The following is an 18,196-nucleotide window of genomic DNA, read 5'->3' as shown; positions in this document are numbered from 1 at the left end:
TCGGCTCCTAGACTGCTAGGGGTCGCCGGCTAGCTCCCAAGGTTGTGGTGAGCAGCGGCAAGTTTGTTGTGGCTTCGATCGTGTGCCAAGAGGGCGCATGGTCATATAGTGGAGAAGAGGAGATAGCTTGACCTTGGGGTCACTACGAGCTTCCTCAACGGAGAGTAGGATTCACACGTGGGTGCACGTGGTGAATCCGAACTTCGGTCAAACAAATCACCATGTCTTCATTGCATCATCTCTATTTCGGTTTGATTTACTTACCTTGCATTTAGAGTTTTGAGTTTGAATTGTGCTTCCGCTCGATCTACTTGGGTGTGCTCTACTTGTGTGTAGGGACTTGCTTACATTGTTAGAAATACTCTGCAAGACACATATCTCAAGTTTCTTATAGGTTCAAGCTCGAGAGGGGGCTTTTCCTGATGACCGGGCTGTCTGCCTGCATAGACCGGTCTGACCGGTCTAGGCAGTCCCAGCAGGGATTAAGCGCTAATTTTTGAAGAAACGCCTATTCACCCCCCCTCTAGGCTACGACATTGCGTGATCAAGATCCTTTCAAGTTCCTCGAATGTGTGAAGTTTCCTCCGTGGGGGCACGTCAGCGCACCCGCGGGTGTAGCCCCCGAGGCCTTGGAGGAGTGAGAGTACTCATCCAAGGGCTATGAGCGTTGTGTTTGTTTGGTCGATCGGGAGACGCAGCCTACCCAGCGTTTGTTTCAGCCGGCCTCGGCGTTCCTTTCTGCTGGCATCAGCGTTCTTTTCAGCTGGGAGGGGGTCCCTTTCCCTCTGTGGACCAATTCAAACGGCTCATCAAGCGTGCAAGGAGGCTTGTTTGACACGTGGGACTTCACAATCGGTCGGTGGCGGATTTATTCGAGGGTACGGCCTTAGCCGTGACGTGCGAGGAGCCCCCGAGCCCCAGCCCATGTGAGGGCAATCAGGGAGAACCCTTGGCTTAGTGTTACGACCCTCGTCGCCCTTTCGCAGGAAGGAGGGGTGAAGCGGTCCATGCTACCCTTGCCCGGGCCGCGAGCCATGGATGCTTCGGTGAGCTGCTAGTTGATAGTTCAAGTGGACGTCTGTGCCCCGTTCGATAAGGGTCGGCTCGTGGTCTGTAGACACGTCTCTTAAAGCGCTCGCAAAGGTTCGCTAGGCAGGGCTCGGACCCGTTCGATAGGGTCCGAGGGCTCGATGCTCTCCCTCGGAGGGATCCCTAGTTCTAGTCGCCTTTGTCTGGCCTCGAACACAACGTAGGACATCTCGAACTCCGCGTTCGAGGGTAGCTTGTATGGTACGTCCATGCTGTCCCTGACTCTGGTGATCTGGGGCGTCTGTCGAACCCTTGGCGGGCCAGCCTTCGAACCCCTGATCAGTAAGGCCTCGGAATAACGTTCCCTCGCTTGAAAGGAACCCCCGGAGGGAATATTCCGTCACAGTCTGCGCGCGGTGCGAAGTCGTGGGTCGTGCGCGGGTCGTCCGCCGGTTGTGGGTGACATGGCCCGGGGCGTGCAGTGTGGGCGCGCCTTTTCAGGTGGCAGCCTCGGGTAGACGGAACAGCGTGGGCGGTAGCCAGTTGACGTGACGGCACTACAGTGCCCCTGTACCGCGTCGGTTCCCGCACCGTGGTAATTATTGCGTGTGCGCGCAGGTTTTTTCAGTCGTGGGACCCAGCTGTCAGCGATAACAAAATCTACCGCATTTAATGCGGTCGATCTGCAATCGCAGCAGAGAATCCACCCGCTACAGTGATTATAAAGAGAGACAAGGGGGTGCCTGTTCGGCTTACCTGCCTCCTGCATTTGCCTCCTCTGCATCCATTGCCGTCACCCTGCATTGGAGCTCAGAGCGAAAAAGCGAGTGAAAAAAGAAGAAGCGAGCGCACCTTTCCCTTGTTCAAGCCTTCCCCCCATCCCCCTTCGTGGAAGCAATGGTGCAGTTGGCTGATCCAGTGCTGTGGGGCAAGTCCACCGCCGACGAGGCGTTCCTGGAGTCGTTGGTGGCCGACGGGATCCTGCCGCCGAATTCCAACTCAGCGCGCCCGGTGTGTATTGCCCCGACATCGGCGGAGGTTGAGCCAAAGCCCCCAAGCGGCTATGTCATCAGTTTGGCGCGGCTACATGAGCGGGGGTTCGGCGTCCCCGCCGGGCGATTCGTCCGCGCGCTCTGCCACCACTATAAGGTGGAGCTGCACAACTTCTCCCCGAACGCCATCTCGCAGGCGGCGGTTTTCGTCGCCGTCTGTGAGGGCTACTTGGGGGTGGAGGCGAACTGGGACTTGTGGAAACACTTGTTTCGGGGGAAGCTCTACACCGAGCATGTCCAACAAGGGCCGAGGAGGGCCGTCCGTGCTGGTGGCCTCACGCTGCACGTGCGGGAGAACAAAAGGGATTTATACATCCCTAGCAAGGTGACGTCGAACAACTGCGATTGGAGCAAGGCGTGGTTCTATCTGCGCAATGACGACGGGCGGCTCCCAGTGTACACCGGCAAGGTCCTGACGGACAAACCGGACATGTGGGGATACGGGGTGTCACCCCCCGAGTGCCAGGCCAAGCTCGGGGTGTTCACCTAGGCACTGAAGCCCCTGGTGCGTAGGGGGCTGACCGTGGCCGCCGTCGTCGCCAACTTTCACTGGCAGAGGGTGCTCCCCCTCATGGAGAAGAGGCTGGCCGTCTACTATCTGACACCCCAGGCCGCATCCGAGGGTTCGCGGATGTCGTGGGAGCTGCTCTCGCACGGTATCGCTGCCCAGAGGGCGAAGTACACAGTGGCACACTTCCCCTCCGACACCGCAGAGCTCTGGGCGATCAAGATGCGCCCCGAGCCGGGGTACGTCCAGCTGGTAAGGGTTGTTTTGATTATCGCCAGTTCTGCGTTGCCCCCTTTCCCCTCCCTGACCTTAGTCATGTTCGTAGGGATTGACCCGCAACCGGTATGTCTCGAACCCCCCGCTCCCCGAGACCCGCGCCGAGAACCGCCGGTGCGCGGAGGCGGATAAAAAGTGGAAGGACGAGGACAAGGCGACCCACGAGCAGAAGAGGAAGAGGAAGGAGGAGCACGAAAAGAAGAACAGGAAGTGGGAGAAGGAGGGCCTCTCGCCGCTGCCCACGCCTTATTCCACGCCGGAGCCGGACGTCGGCTCTTCGTCCAACGACGAGAACCCCGACATGGGGGGGGGGCGGAGGCCCTCCGCCGATCCAGCAACGGGCTGGTGTCGAGACCTCGGTGTCGATGGCGGGCGAGGAGACGCCCACGTCGGTGGCTGGCGCAAGATCTCTCGCGCCGGCGATGGGAGAGGGGATGCCCGCGCCTGTGACGGCGGAGGGCTAGAGGATGCCCGCGACAGCGGAGAGCGAGGCAACCATCGGGCGGCGGCCGCCGCCGAGGGGGCAAGCTGGTTCGTGGGCGCCGCCCACCGGACGATCGGCAGGAGGCGGTGCGGTGCCGCGAGCCCCAAGGAGCAACTCGCAGAAGCACAAGCAGAGCGCTCTCTCGGTGTAAGTAATTCTTCATTTCGCTCTTCGTGTTTGCTGTTCATTTCTCCCCCCTGGTCCCTGCTAATCTCGGCTCCCTCCTCCGCTTGGTTCAGCCGGAGGGCTACTCCGGCCGCCGCCCCACTAGCGCCAACCAAGGCTCTCAAGTCGGGGGCGAGCGCTTCGCCACGCACAGCGACGCAATCCCCGACCAAAGGGCCCCAGACGGCGGAAACTGTCACGCGGTACCGGGAGGCGATTGCCCGGGGAGCTGCGGCGGTCCGGGCGCAGGCGGACACAGGCGACGACGGTCGCAGCAACGTAGAGGACGCTGCTCGGCCGGGTGCCGAGGGAGAGGCCGACCGGGGCATCACGGAAGGTGCTGCCCGGTCGGATGCCGGGGAAGATGCCGGCCGGGGCGGCACGGAGCATGCCGCCAGGTCGGGTACTGAAGAAGGAGAGACCGGCAGGGCCGCATCAGAGCGGCCAGCCAGCCAGGTGGTGGTGGAGCTCCTCGCCCCGGAGCCCACGGGGGCTGGGGACGAGGAGGCTGCGACGGCGACAGCGGCGCATATGGCGCCGGTAGATGCGGTGCCGGTGGTGGAGTTGCCGGCGGAGGAGACGCCGGAGATGGGGGCGCTGGGCAGTTTGAGGACCTGAGGGAGGTCACCCTGGACGCCGCACCCGGCATCGTCGGCATCGCCTCTGGTTCCGAGGGTGGCCTCGGCGCCGGACCGTCCGAGGGGCCCCCCATGGGGATCAAGTGGGCGATGGTCCAGCCCGGGGTCCCCTCAGATTTTGACCACAACGAGCGGGAGAAGGATGACATCTGGAAGACGCAGTACGAGGTCGTCTCTCAGATCCAGGCCGCCCTCGATCGTGCCTTACAGCTTCATAGGACGACGGACTTCCGCATCAGCAATGTGTGTGTCTCTCCCTAGGACTTGTACATTTCTGATCATGTTTATGTATGTTCCGCTCACGTCCTTCCATTCGCAGCAACTGAAGCAAATCTCGCGCGACAAGAGCGCCGAGCTGGCCCAGCAGGACTCGAAGGTGCATTGGCTCGAGCAGTGCAACGCCAGTCTGGTCACGCGGCTGAACGAGGCCAACACCCTGGTGTCCGACCTGGGGGCGTGGAACCGTGCACGGGAGGTGGAGCTGGCCCGAGCCATCGACGAGCGCGACGCCCGGAGAGCCGCGACGGAGCAGAAGGCCCAGGAGGTCGAGCTGCAAACCGCCGCGCTGCGGTAGAAGGATGAGGCGCTCGAGGCGAGAATGGCCGAGCTCTAGCAGAAAGACGTGGCGCTCGAGGCGAGGGTGGCCGAGCTCCGGGTCAAGGAGACGGCCATCACGACACTCACCGAGGCCCTGGTGCAGAAGGATGTCGCGCTCGAGACGCAAGGGGTGGCCCTCCGGAACGCAGAGACCGCCCTCGAAGAGAGGGGGGTCGCTCTGAAGGAGAAGGAAGCCTCTCTGTCGGTGCTCCAGCAGCAGGTCAGGCGTAGCTGGAGAAGGAGAAAGAGCGCACCGAGGGTAAGTATCTGAATTCGCTAAAGTTAATTTCGATTTGCTGGAGCTTATCTTCATTTTCTGCTCAGTGTTGCGGAAGGCAGTGGAGGACGAGACCGCGGCGAAAGACGTCCTCCAGGTTGGATTCACTTCAACGCAAGAGGAGTATGAAGGCCTGGAGAGAGCCGCCGTGGCCGCGTGCCAGGAACTCGAGGGGGAGGGCGGCCCGTCTGGCAGTTCGGTGGCCAGTCGCCTGATGTCCTTTGGCGGTCGGGTGGTCGAACTCCTCAAGGGTGACCTCCGCCTCAGCATCCAGAAGGCCCTCGGCGTGGTGTCAACGCATTACATCATCGACCTGGAGGAGGTGGCCACGGGCTATGTTGTCGTGCCCGGCGCCGACGAAGGCGCTGCGGTTGCTGCAAGGGAGCATGCCGATGCTGCTGTCAAGGGTGCCGCCTCCGCCTTGTCCGTGCTCTTCGAGGGTGATCTCCTCCCCAACGCGGAAGATGACGCCGTCAAAGGTCCGCGTGACGGGGGAGGTGACCTGTCGACAATCTGGGCCGCGGAGCCCGTGTAAACGAATTAGTGTTTTGTTTCACTTGTCTTTCTTTGTGAGAAAACAGAGTGATATAAATTTGACAGTGTGGCCGCTCGAGGCCTTGTGAATTCGTGCCATCATTTTCTTTACTCCATTTTCGTGTTTTCGTATGTGACTTAGCTAAACTTCTGCGAGAAATTTCGCGTTCATAAGCGGCTTCGGCGTAGGGAGGTGAGTGGGGATGCCGTATCCCGGAGGCGTAGGCGGTCCCGCGGCTCGGCCAATCCCGTTCCATAGTTGCTTATGCCTCGCGTCCATTGTTCTAAGTATACGACAAACTTAGACACGAAATTTTTTCGAAAAAATGGTGGCGTTTTTGGGGACATTTGGGGGGGGGGGTGTTCCCCCGTTATAGCCCCCGAGGGAGGCTTGGCTTTACCGAGGGCAAAGCCGAGTCTACCTCAGTGTTACGTGCGTATCCGAGCCCCCGAGGGTTCGGGTAGTTCTCGAAAAATAAGCAAGTAAAGCATACTCTTTATTATTTCGGGAAATGAAAAATACAAGTACAAACTGTGTACAAAGAGCTTGGAATTTCAAGGATAGAAGCGACGTAGCTGCTGAATGTTCCAAGCGTTGGTGAAGACTTCACTCTTCTTGTTTGCTAGCTTGTACGTGCCGGGTTTGAGGACTTCTGCGATGATGAATGGGCCTTCCCATGGCGGGGTGAGCTTGTGGCACCCTCGGTTGTCTTGCCGAAGCCTCAGCACCAGATCCCTCTTGTTGAGGTCTCGGCGTCGAACCCTCCGCGCTTGGTATCGCCGTAGGGACTGCTGGTATCGTGCTGAGTGTAGAAGTGTCATGTCTCGAGCCTCATCCACCTGGTCCAGGGAGTCTTCACGGGCTTGCTGGTTCTGCTGCTCTTGGTAAGCCTTGAGCTTCGAAGACCCATACTCCAAGTCCGTGGGGAGGATGGCCTCGGCACTGTAGACGAGGAAGAATGGGGTGAAGCCCGTGGCACTGCTCGGGGTCGTCCTTAGGCTCCAGATGACCGAGGGTAGCTCCGTGAGCCACCTCCAGCCAAACTTGTTTAGCTTGTTGAAGATTCTTGGCTTGAGGTCTTGTAGGATCATGCCGTTGGCACGCTCCACTTGGCCATTCGTTTGTGGATGCGCCACAGCCGACCAGTCCACGCGTATGTGGTAGTCGTCGCAGAATGCCAGGAACTTCTTGTCTGTGAACTGGGTGCCATTGTTGGTGATGATTGAGTTCGGGACCCCGAACCTGTAGACTATGTCGGTGAAGAACAATATGGCTTGCTCGGATTTGATCTTGCCGATGGGTCAAGCCTCGATCCACGTGGAGAATTTGTCGATCGCTACCAACAAGTGGGTGAAGCCTCCGGGCGCTTTCTGCAGTGGCTCGACGAGGTCCAATCCCCATACAGCAAAAGGCAATGTGATGGGAATTGTCTGCAGAGCGTGAGCCGGGAGATGCGTCTTCTGTGCGTAGAACTGGCAGCCCTCGAAGGTCCGCATGACTTCGGTGGCGTCGACGAGGGTGCGTGGCGCCGTGTGGTGGCCACAAATCCCGGCGTGGATGTCTCGGATCGACTCCTTCCCCTCGGGAATGAGGATGCAACGTTGCAGGATTAGCGAGGGGCTGCGCTTGTATAGCTCGTCGTCGATCAAGACGAAAGACTTGGCTCGCCTGGCGATGCGTCGTGCCTGAGCGCGGTTCGATGGTAAGACCCCTCGGATCATCCAGTCGAGGTACTGGATACACCAATCTTGCGAAGGCGGAGCCTCGTCAATCTCCATCGCTTCAGCCTCGTCTGCCAAGGAGATCTCGGTCCCTGTCTCCATGGCCTCGGACTCCTGTGCCGAGGGCTCGGCGAACGCAGCCCCTGAGAGTTCGGCGGTCGTGGCGCTAGCTCCTGCTGGGTCCTCGAAGTCGACGGATGGTTTGGCGAGGTCGCGGGCGAAGACGTTCGGGGGGACGGTGGTCTGCCCAGACGCGATCTTGGCCAGTTCGTCCGCGTCCTCGTTGTACTTGCACGCAATGTGGTTGAGCTCGAGCTCGTCGAACTTGTCCTCGAGGCGACGCATTGCGTTGCAGTACGCGTCCATTTTTGCATCGTGGCAGCTGGACTCCTTCATCACCTGGTCGATGACGAGTTGAGAGTCTCCCTGGACGTCAAGGCGCTTGACGCCTAGCTCGATGGCGATGCGGATGCCGCTGAGGAGGGCCTCGTACTCCGCCATGTTGTTGGACGCCGGGAAATGCAGACGCACCACGTAACACATGTGTATTCCGAGGGGCGAGACGAAGAGGAGGCCCACGTCTGCACCTGTCTTCATCACCGACCCATCGAAGTACATGATCCAGCAATCTGTTTGGATCTGGGGTGGGGGCAGCTGAGTGTCGGTCCACTCAGCAATGAAATCCGCCAAGACTTGGGATTTGATCGCCTTGCGAGGTGCATAGGTGAGAGCCTCTCCCATCAGTTCCACCGACCACTTGGCTATCCTACTCGGACTTCCCGATTGTGGACTATCTCTCCCAGTGGGAATGACGAGACCACGGTGACGGGATGAGCCTCGAAGTAGTGGCGCAGCTTGCGCTGAGCCAGTACCACTGCATAAAGCAGCTTCTGGATCTATGGGTACCGCGTCTTGGTTTCAAACAGCACTTCACTGATGAAGTACACCGGCCTCTGGACAGGCAAAGCGTGTCCCTCCTCTTGTCTTTCCACGATGATGGCTGCGCTGACCATTTGGGTCGTTACCGCCACGTATAGGTAGAGGGGCTCGCTGTCCATTGGTGGTGTTAGAATTGGAGCATGAGTGAGCGACGCCTTGAGCTTGTCAAGGGCCTCCCAAGCCTCAGGGGTCCACGAAAAGTGCTCGGTCTTCCTCAGGAGCTGGTACAGAGGCAAGCCTTTCTCCCCGAGTCGCGAGATGAAGTGGCTAAGGGCTGCCAGGCAACCCATGACCCTCTGCACCCCCTTTAGGGCTCGGATCGGTCCCATCTGAGTGATGGCCGAGTCTTTCTCAGGGTTGGGTTCGATGCCTCGCTGGGAGACGATGAAGCCTAAGAGCATGCCACGAGGCACCCCGAACACGCTCTTCTCCGGATTAAGCTTTACTCCCTTGGCCCTGAGACAATCGAACGCGATCCTGAGATCGGCTACCAGGTCGTCCGCATTCCTGCATTTTACAACGATGTCATCGACATATGCTTCTACGTTTCGCCTGATATGGTCTCCAAACACGTGGAGCATACATCATTGATATGTAGCTCCGGCGTTTCTGAGGCCAAAAGGCATTGTGACGTAGCAGTACATGCAGAAAGGAGTGATGAAAGAAGTCGCGAGCTGGTCGGACTCCTTCATCTTTATTTGATGGTAACCGGAATAAGCATAAAAAAGGATAAAAGTTCGCATCCCGCAGTTGAGTCAACTATTTGATCAATACGTGGCAAAGGAAAGGGAACTTTCGGACATGCTTTATTTTAACCAATATAATCTACACACATCCTCCATTTCCCATTCTTTTTCTTAACTAATACAGGATTAGCTAGCCATTCGGGATGAAATACCTCCTTGATGAATCCGGCCGCCAAAAGCTTGTGCACCTCCTCGCCGATCGCCCGGCACTTGAGCTCGTCGAAGCGTCGCAGGCGCTGCTTCACCGGCTTGGAGTTGGGCTGGATGTCAAGGGAGTGCCCGGCGACCTCCCTCGGTATGCCAGGCATGTCTGAGGGGCTTCACGCGAAGATGTCTGCGTTTGCGCGGAGGAAGTCGACGAGCACCACTTCCTATTTGCTGTTGAGGGTAGTGCTAATCTTCAGCGCCTTGCCGTCGGGGGTGTTCTGGTCGAGGGGTACGTCCTTGGCACCCTTGGCAGGCTCGAAGCTGCCCGCGTGTCGCTGCGTGGAGTCCATGGCCTCATTCGCCATCTTCTCCAAGTCGGCGGCGAGGGCCTCGTCCTCCTCCAGAGCCTCGGCGTGCTCGACGCACTCGACGTTGCACTCGTAGGCTTGCTTGAACGAAGACCCAACAGTGATGATGCCCTTCGGACCCGGCATCTTCATCTTGAGGTAGGTGTAGTTGGGGATCGCCATGAACTTGGCGTAGCACGGCCGCCCCAGAATGGCGTGGTATCCTCCCTTGAATCCCACCACCTCAAAGGTGAGGACCTCCTTGCGGAAGTTAGCCGGCGTGCCGAAGCAGACGGGCAGGTCGATCTGTCCGAGGGGTTGGACTCGCTTCCCCGACGCAACACCGTGGAACGGCGACGGGCTGGGGCGTAGCTTGTCCAAGCCAATCCCCATGAGCTCCAAGGTGTGCGCATACATGATGTTGAGGCTGCTGCCTCCGTCCATGAGCACCTTGGAGAAGCGGGTGTTGCCGATGATGGGATCCACGACGAGTGGATACTGTCCCGGATTTGGGATGTAGTCGGGATGGTCCTCGCGGCTGAAGGAGATTGTATCCTCCGACCAGTCGAGGTAGGATGGCGTGGTCTTGCGGACGGTGAAGACCTCTCGGCGCTCACGCTTGCGCTGGCGAGCGGTCATGTTCACCGCCGGCCCTCCGAAGATGAAGAAGTCATTCTCCACCGAGGGAACTTGTCGCCACCCTTGTCGTCCGCATCTTTCTTTGGGTCCTCATCCCTGCGTGCGACGCGGTTGTAGTACTTGCGATAAGGGCATGACATCTTGAGCATGTCGTCGAAAAGGCCGCCGCCGCCCCGAGGGGGGCCTCGGAGACCTTTGCGATCGGGTGTGACGGCGAGGGCCTCGTCGGAGTCCTCTTCCTGCCCTGACCGCGCTGGTTCTGTGGGCCTTTCTTCTTTCCTTTCTTGCCCCGTTTCTGCTTCTTTGCGGGGGGTCTTGGTTTTGCTGCTGCTCTCCGCGGGCGCATCCTCCTTGCGCTTGGTCGTCTTGCCGTCGAAGATGGCACCAACTGCTTCCTCGCCGGAGGCGAAGTTGGTGGCGACATCAAACATGCCATTTGCGCTGGTGGGAGGGCTCCGTCCAAGCTCGCGCACTAGGTCCCTGCACGTTGTGCCCTGAAGGAAGGCACTGATGATCTCGGAGTCGGCGACGCTGGGAAGCTCGGTGCACTGCTTGGAGAAGCGTCGGATGTAGTCACGCAAGGATTCGTTGGGTTGCTGTTGACACCCTCGGAGATCCCAAGAGTTCCCAGGGCCCTGGAACTCGTATGTGCCCTGGAAGTTGCCCGCGAAGGTCCTGACCAAATTGTGTTGGACTCCAAATGAGTAGGGGTACACAGTGAACATATAATATGGTATGTTTCAGTATATTTTTTTACAGCTATGAAGAAAAACATAGATATAAGCTACATAAAAAAATATTAAAGCATATCATATTATATGTTCACTGTGTAGATCTACTCATTTGGAGTCTAACAAAATTGAATTTTTTATTTTATGATTTTTTTAATTTACTATGATTTCTTCAAAACCGATTTGGGGGGTAATTTGATCGGTTTTGAAAAGTTCAGAAGGTGGTATAAACTATTTTATAGGTTAGAAGATTATGTAGTCCATCCCCATAGTTGAGGGAGGGATATAGACTTTTTCCTAATAGTATTGAAGAGCTTTGGCCCACTAGAGGGGGCATTGACGAGAGCTGGCAGCAACAAAAACCGTCAGCTTGGGCCTAGCTGCCGTGCTCGAGGCGCTCAGATGCCAGATGTTTTTTCGGAGAGAACCAGGTGACAATGTGCTGATTTGATTTGGTGGTTGTTCTTCCTGATTGATTTTTTTTTTCTTCCACCAGATCGTACGTCGGCAGCAGCCGAGCTGAGCCCGTCCGCAGCTCTAGGGCTGGGCAAAATATAACCGAAACCGATTAACCGAACCGAACCGCTTTAATCGCAAAAGTCGGTTAATTCGGTTAACGGTTAATTTTGCGGTTAAAATTTTTGAGATATTCTTTAACCGCATATTATTTCGGTTTTGATGTGCCACTAACCGATTTAACCGAATTAACCAATTTAGCAAGTTGAGTGTAATATGTATTTATCTTATGTCTTAAATATATGTATAATCATGTGAGATATCAAGAATTCTTGGTTTTCATAATTAAGATATCTAAGTGAGGCTACATTAATTGTTTTTCTAGCTTTCTAAGCTTATTTTAGTGGCCAATAGCTTGTAGTTGATGTCATAATTTCATTCTAATTTACTTGTTATTTATGTATTGTATACATTACGGTTAACCGCAAAACCGAACCGATTTAACCGCAACCGAATTTACGCGGTTAAAAGATTTCTAGCTACAATTTCGGTTAAAAGTTTGTCATAACCGAAATATTTCAAAACCAAATTAACCGAACCGATTTAACCACAATAACCGAATGCCCAGCCCTACGCAGCCCGCCGCGCGGGAGGTGAGGTGCCCGATGGTTGGCCGACGACCACGGCCTCTCCCTCTGGCGCCTGGGCTTGTCAGCTCGGTTTCGACTTCCGAAGATGTCCCCCTCCGCGGCGGTCGCCGGTCGGTGCCAGTTCGCGACTCCGAGCCCCGCGGAAATTTTCCGCGCGACGCCGACGTGCACCGGCCTCGCTCCCGGTTGCGCCGCCCGGAATGCTCCACGTATTCCGGCTCCACCGGCCACCGCCTAGCGCCAGCTCTGGCCTCTGGGGTCTGGACGCGCAGCACGTTGCGGTCGTTGACTGTACCAGTGTGCAGTGTCCATCTCCTGCAGAAACCTCCCTAGCGTGTGGCGTGTTTGCATTCAACACCCCAGAAAAACGGTAGCACATCAAATTACCATCCTCGTGCACAAATCGGAGAACATGCAGCGCATTTTACGTTTATGGAAACAGGCTCATCTATTTCCCAATTGTGTTGTATCATTTGTGAATTGTGATGAAAATCCACTCGTGTCACACTCTGTTCTAAATTATTAGTCGGTTTAACATTTCAAATTCATAAAATTTATTATACATCTAAACATAATACATATATAGATATATAATAAAATTTATAAATCTAGAAAAATTAAAATAACTATCGAACGAATGAAGTAGTACTGCATTTCTTGCAATGTAATTATATCTATATTGATTTTTAAAGTATATATCCAATAATTATAGCAATTTTATTATTTATCCGTAGCAACGAACATATTTATAAAATATTAACTTCTTTATTTATATGCAAAATTTGATTGCATATACTTGCAACTAAACCTCTGCAGTTGTTCGTTCCAAGTTCGTTCGACTCCAGCAGGAAAGCAGGTCGCGTCCAGCGCATCGCCGCGCACAAGGGCGGAGAAAAGAGGCAACTATTCGGGAGCCGTTGGGCGTTGGCTGTTCCCCCTCCATTGCCGGCCGCCCATCACCTTCCCCTCCCGCCCGCGCCCTCGTCCCCGCGTCCTCGCCACCACCTAATCGGCTGACCCGCCCGCCTTCCCCTCCGCTCCCCCGCGCGCCCGGCCACCCTCCGCCACCCCGATGGCCGGCACCCCGCCGTCGTCGCGGGACCCGTCGCCGCAGCCCCGGCGGCCGGCCTCATCCGCGGGGCGCCCCAAGCGCGGGGGCCTCCTGCTCGGCCGCTACGAGCTGGGCCGGCTCCTCGGCCACGGCACCTTCGCCAAGGTCTACCACGCCCGCCACGCCGACACCGGCGAGGCCGTCGCCATCAAGGTGCTCGACAAGGAGAAGGCCCTCCGCAACGGCCTCGTCCCGCACATCAAGCGCGAGATCGCCATTCTCCGCCGCGTGCGCCACCCCAACATCGTCCGGCTCTACGAGGTCATGGCCACCAAGTCCAAGATCTACTTCGTCATGGAGTACGTCCGCGGCGGGGAGCTCTTCGCGCGCGTCGCCAAGGGCCGCCTCAAGGAGGACATCGCGCGCAGGTACTTCCAGCAGCTCATCTCCGCCGTCGGCTTCTGCCACGCCCGGGGCGTCTTCCACCGCGACCTCAAGCCCGAGAACCTCCTCGTCGACGAGAGCGGCGACCTCAAGGTCTCTGATTTCGGACTCTCGGCCGTCGCCGACCAGTTCCACACTGACGGGCTTCTCCACACCTTCTGCGGCACGCCCTCCTACGTCGCGCCGGAGGTGCTCGCGCGCCGCGGCTACGACGGCGCCAAGGCGGACATATGGTCTTGCGGTGTCATCCTGTTCGTGCTCATGGCAGGCTACCTTCCTTTCCACGACCAGAACCTCATGGCGATGTATCGTAAGATTTACAGGGGGGAATTCCGGTGCCCGAGGTGGTTCTCCAGGGATCTTACCAGTCTCTTGAATCGTGTGCTTGATACGAACCCAGAGACGAGGATCACCGTGGCTCAGATCATGGAGAGCAGATGGTTTCTGAAGGGGTTCCGACCGGTCAGGTTCTATGTCGAGGATGACCAGGTGCACAGTTTGGCAGACGATGAGAATGAGGTGCCGGACCAGGGGCCTAGTCAGCCTCCTCAGCCACCGCCACCACAGCAAGAGGACGACGGTGATGACTCTGGGTGGGAATCAGATTCGTCCGTAGCATCCTGCCCAGCCACATTGTCATCGGAGGAGAGAAGACGGCCCCTTGGATCCCTCACACGGCCAGTAAGTCTAAATGCGTTTGATATTATATCATTCTCAAGAGGATTCAATTTGTCGGGGTTATTTGAGGAGCGTGGTAAAGAAGTGGGCAACGTATGCTATGGAAACCAGCCTGCTGTGAAAACCCGTGCAAACCACGATAAAAAAGTCATCTAAATTTACCAAAATAATTACACATGCAGATGATATGATGACACACGATCTTGTAAAATATCTTGTCCAAACTCGACTTCGTTTGTGAGATATAAAAATAACAAATTTCTAACAAATCATCTGACAGCTTTCTGGGTTGAAATTTGTTATTTTTATATCTTACAAACGAAGTCGAGTTTGGACAAAATATTTTACAAGGTTGTGTATCATCATATCATCTGCATGTGTGATTTTTTTGATGAATTTAGACGACCTTTTTGCCGTGGTTTGCACGAGTTTTCACAGTAGGCTGGTTTCCATAGCATACGTTGCCAAAGAAGTGAGGTTTGTCTCAGCACAACCCATGCAAACGATTGTAACAAAACTGGAGGAGATTGCAAAGGTAAAGAGCTTTGCAGTTCGGCGGAAGGACTGGCGGGTGAGCCTGGAAGGCACGAGGGAAAGTGAGAAGGGTCCATTGACAATTGCGGCCGAGGTATTTGAGCTCACACCGAGTCTTGTGGTGGTGGAGGTGAAGATGAAGGTAGGGGACAGGGAAGAGTATGAGGACTTCTGTGAGAGGGAGTTGAAACCTGGGATGCAGAACCTTGTGCACCATACGGCCTCCATTCCAGATATACTTTCTGATACTGAGTAGCTTGTAAGGTAGAGCTCTTGCTTAGAAGGAATATATATATAAAAGAAGAAATTTGGATTGAAAGGATGCACCTTTCTGTTTCAGCATAAGCATCTGTGCAGAAAAATGTTATTCATTGATTTCCTTAGTAACTTCTTTTTAGTAATATTCTTTCCGCAATCCAAAATGGTTTGCAATAGTGGTTGTGTGCAAATATCAATTATCAAATGTTTCTTCTAGTTACAGTTTAATAGGAGTGCCTGTTTCACTATAGCCTTGTGAAAGCAATAACTCTAATGTTGTTCTTCATGTAATTGGTGCTGCAAATATGTAAATTCATCATGTACAAATGTCATCTGTAAATTTGTTCAAGAAGGAACATTAGCCTTGGTGTGTACAAAAGAGACTAAACAGTGTAATTTTTGTATATTCAGTTTTTCCCCATGAAAACTGGAACCACAGTAGAATTGAAAACACCATTGGTTCTCTGCTGTCCAGCTTCACCAATTTATTAATTGAAAGCAGTCTTTTAGATCAAACTGAAATGGAATAGTAATTTGGTAATATTTTGTAAAATCTGAATTTTGGTGTTTTGTTGAATTCTTGTTCACTCACCTACTCACACTTTAGCCATGGTGTGTGCAGAAGACAAAATATTGTAGCTTTTATATTCAGGAATCTTTTTTGGGATCAAAATGTACATTGGTCTGTAGCCTGTTGAGCTTCACCAATTTAGTTACCGAGAACTCTCTCTGATCCAAATTAAATAGGAGATGGCTAATAGTACAATCAAGTCACACCATTAGGATGGGTAATTGATGGCAGAAAAATTGTGTGGAGACTGCAGACAGATGCATGTATTGTATTCCTAATCAACTTTGTTACCCTTTTTTTTATGAATTTAAATGTGTTTTTCTTTGCTGTAAAAAAAGTGATGTTTCTTGCATTTCATGTAAGTTTATGTTTCTTCCATCAAAGTTCAATTGCAAAACAAGGTTTCCAAAGGGTTTAGTTCCTTTCCTTGCATGGGTATAAACCTTAGACCCCCTTACTGCATTTGTGATTTGCTTCGCCCGAGGAAAATTTCATCGAAACGATGGTGCCAGAATTCAGCCACAATGTGGAAATTTGTTTTCTGTTCTCTAGACATGATGACATCATTGGAAAGAAACATCAAAGTTAAGTGCTCTAGCAAAACTTTTCAGTTTGGCAAAAGAATTGTCATGCTAAACATCTAATTGTTGGTTGTAATGTACCTATTTGCACTGTGCACCCTGTCGTGAGCTGTAGGAATGCTCACTTCATACTTTTGATAAATAGAATTGTGACATATGTTTTGTTAATCTAACTAAATAGGCTTGCTGGATGGGTGCCTCGGCTTTACTTTGGTGTGGAAGGAAAATTGGTAAACATAAAGATGTATTTTGTATTGCGTGTCTTTAGAATTCTTCTTTGCTACTTAACTACATACATCAGTCACATAAATAGTTGCCAAGGATGAATATTCTGGCTGCTCATGTGATGTCATGAAATAGTTGGTATGCTTGATTGTATTCATTCTGTGTCGACCATGTTTCAGTGCATGCTTATCCTCTTTTAAGATGTATACCCATGGAATTTCATAATTTTATAGCACTAAAGTACCAATTTTTACTAAAATGATTTCATCGAGAGAGAAAAAAAAAACTAAGTACATTGCGTGCAATTAAAGGCCAATTTTAGTAAATTACTTCAGGAAAAAGTGAAGTGTATTGAGTGGTACCCATTAATTTGACAGGGAAATATACCTAGTAAAATCATGACTTGGAAATTATTAACATTTAAGACAAAATGAACATGTGGAGGAAATATAATGTTTGCACTGTCTGTCATAAACTGTCTTGTTTAAAATACACAAAAATTTAATCACTTACTCTTTCAGGACAGCTACAGGTCAAAGATGCATATAGACACAAAAGTAAGTTTCCCAAATGCTGTAAGATTTTCATTTCGTTTTTTGTATGTTATATTTCGTTTCTCTATCTAAGGCTTTTTGCAGGTTAGTTTTCCCATGAAGCTCCATGTGCCAGATCGAACCAGCTCAGTGGGAGGCTTCATTCTTTTCCCTCATTGATTCATTACATTTTTTTGTAATGCACCGCCAAAAGTCAAGCCATCTGTCACTTTAGGTACTCGCTAAGGACTCGGAGCCTGCTGTCACAGAGTACAAGTACGGGCAAATGCATAAAACACAAGCATGAACTAGTCAAGCGCATATGCCAGTACAACATCGAAGCTTGCAGCCTGCTTTTATGCTGATTTGAATCAGACTAATGTGTCGTGTGGTATTATTTGTGTTCTCCATGCTTGTATTGGTTAAACAAACATCATCTCAGCTTGAAACTCACAGCGCCCGCAGGCTCAACTTGTCGTTAAATATACTGAACTAAGTTTGTTTCCTCCAGAAATCTGCTGACAGAAACATTCAGCTGCAGGTGAACTCCATGGTATCTGGAGATTTATTTTCTTCCACTTGTTTTGTGATAATGAGTTGACTTGTTTTGTGATAATGAGTTGAGGCTACCATCTGCTGTGAATTCTTCACCTACTTGGTGCATATTGACTAGAATTTGTACTTTGATAGTGAATGAGGTGTGGAAACTACTAGAATTGTTTGGTAGACACTACCAGATTCAACTATATATTAAAATCTGAAATGTCTGGAAGCAGTTGATCTGTCCAATATGGACCAGCTTAATTGACTCGTTCTCGCTGTTTGCAGGTTTCTGAACGATTTCAAGGTTCATAGGTCAGTTTTCTCGAGCAGTTGAGTCCACCCAAAGGTGCTGTCGCAGTTTTCTTCCTGTTTGCTATCTGTGTAGAACTTTCAGTCCCTTGAACGGTACCAGCAGTGCTGCTGGCTGCTGCTGATTGCTGCAGGGACTAGTGTTCTTCCTGAGAAGGGCCTTGCAACCCAGCGGTCAAGCAAGGTCGCAGCTGATGATCGAGAATGGAGAAAAGCGTTATACTGTTGCTGTATACTCCATCCCAAAAAATAAGTCACTTTAGGAATTTTAGGACAAATTAAGAAAGAGGTAAAATGACCTTACTTACCCCTATTTATTAGTCATATTTGACAGTAATTGATTCTTGCATGTGCATGCGCATACTAAATAGGGTATTGTTGACGCAAAAATCAACACACTGGAATCCAAGGGCAAGTGTTCGCCAAGTCACGGAAAGTCAACCAAGCGTGTCAGTCAATTTGACCTGAAATTGACAAGAGAGAAAACAAAGTCAAATTCGAGAGCGTATCAGCTGGGATTCCGAATATCTCT

At 52.9% G+C, this 18,196-nt stretch overlaps 1 protein-coding gene across 5 annotated transcripts; it reads left to right on the top strand.

The window, feature by feature from the left end:
• Positions 1-12,768: 12,768 nt before the first annotated feature.
• On the top strand, positions 12,769-17,931 carry LOC120664939 (CBL-interacting protein kinase 19-like). 5 transcript variants are annotated; one of them, XR_005671058.1, is made up of 5 exons: positions 12,769-14,194; positions 14,583-14,908; positions 16,236-16,284; positions 16,801-16,836; positions 16,918-17,930. XR_005671058.1 is itself a non-coding variant. In XM_039944329.1 (3 exons), the coding sequence occupies exons 1-2, from the start codon at positions 13,010-13,012 to the stop codon at positions 14,898-14,900; spliced, it is 1,503 nt and encodes a 500-aa protein (XP_039800263.1). In that variant the 5' UTR covers positions 12,769-13,009; the 3' UTR covers positions 14,901-14,908; positions 16,801-17,931. The 5 variants fall into 5 exon arrangements, 3 of the variants coding, with proteins under 3 accessions (XP_039800263.1, XP_039800265.1, XP_039800262.1); XR_005671057.1 differs by having other exon boundaries at positions 16,801-17,931; XM_039944329.1 differs by lacking the exon at positions 16,236-16,284 and having other exon boundaries at positions 16,801-17,931.
• The last annotated feature ends 265 nt before the right edge of the window (positions 17,932-18,196 follow it).

This window comes from Panicum virgatum, chromosome 3N (assembly GCF_016808335.1).
Source record: "Panicum virgatum strain AP13 chromosome 3N, P.virgatum_v5, whole genome shotgun sequence".
NCBI classification, from domain to species: Eukaryota; Viridiplantae; Streptophyta; class Magnoliopsida; order Poales; family Poaceae; genus Panicum; species Panicum virgatum.
This window is presented reverse-complemented; position numbering and strand designations above follow the sequence as displayed.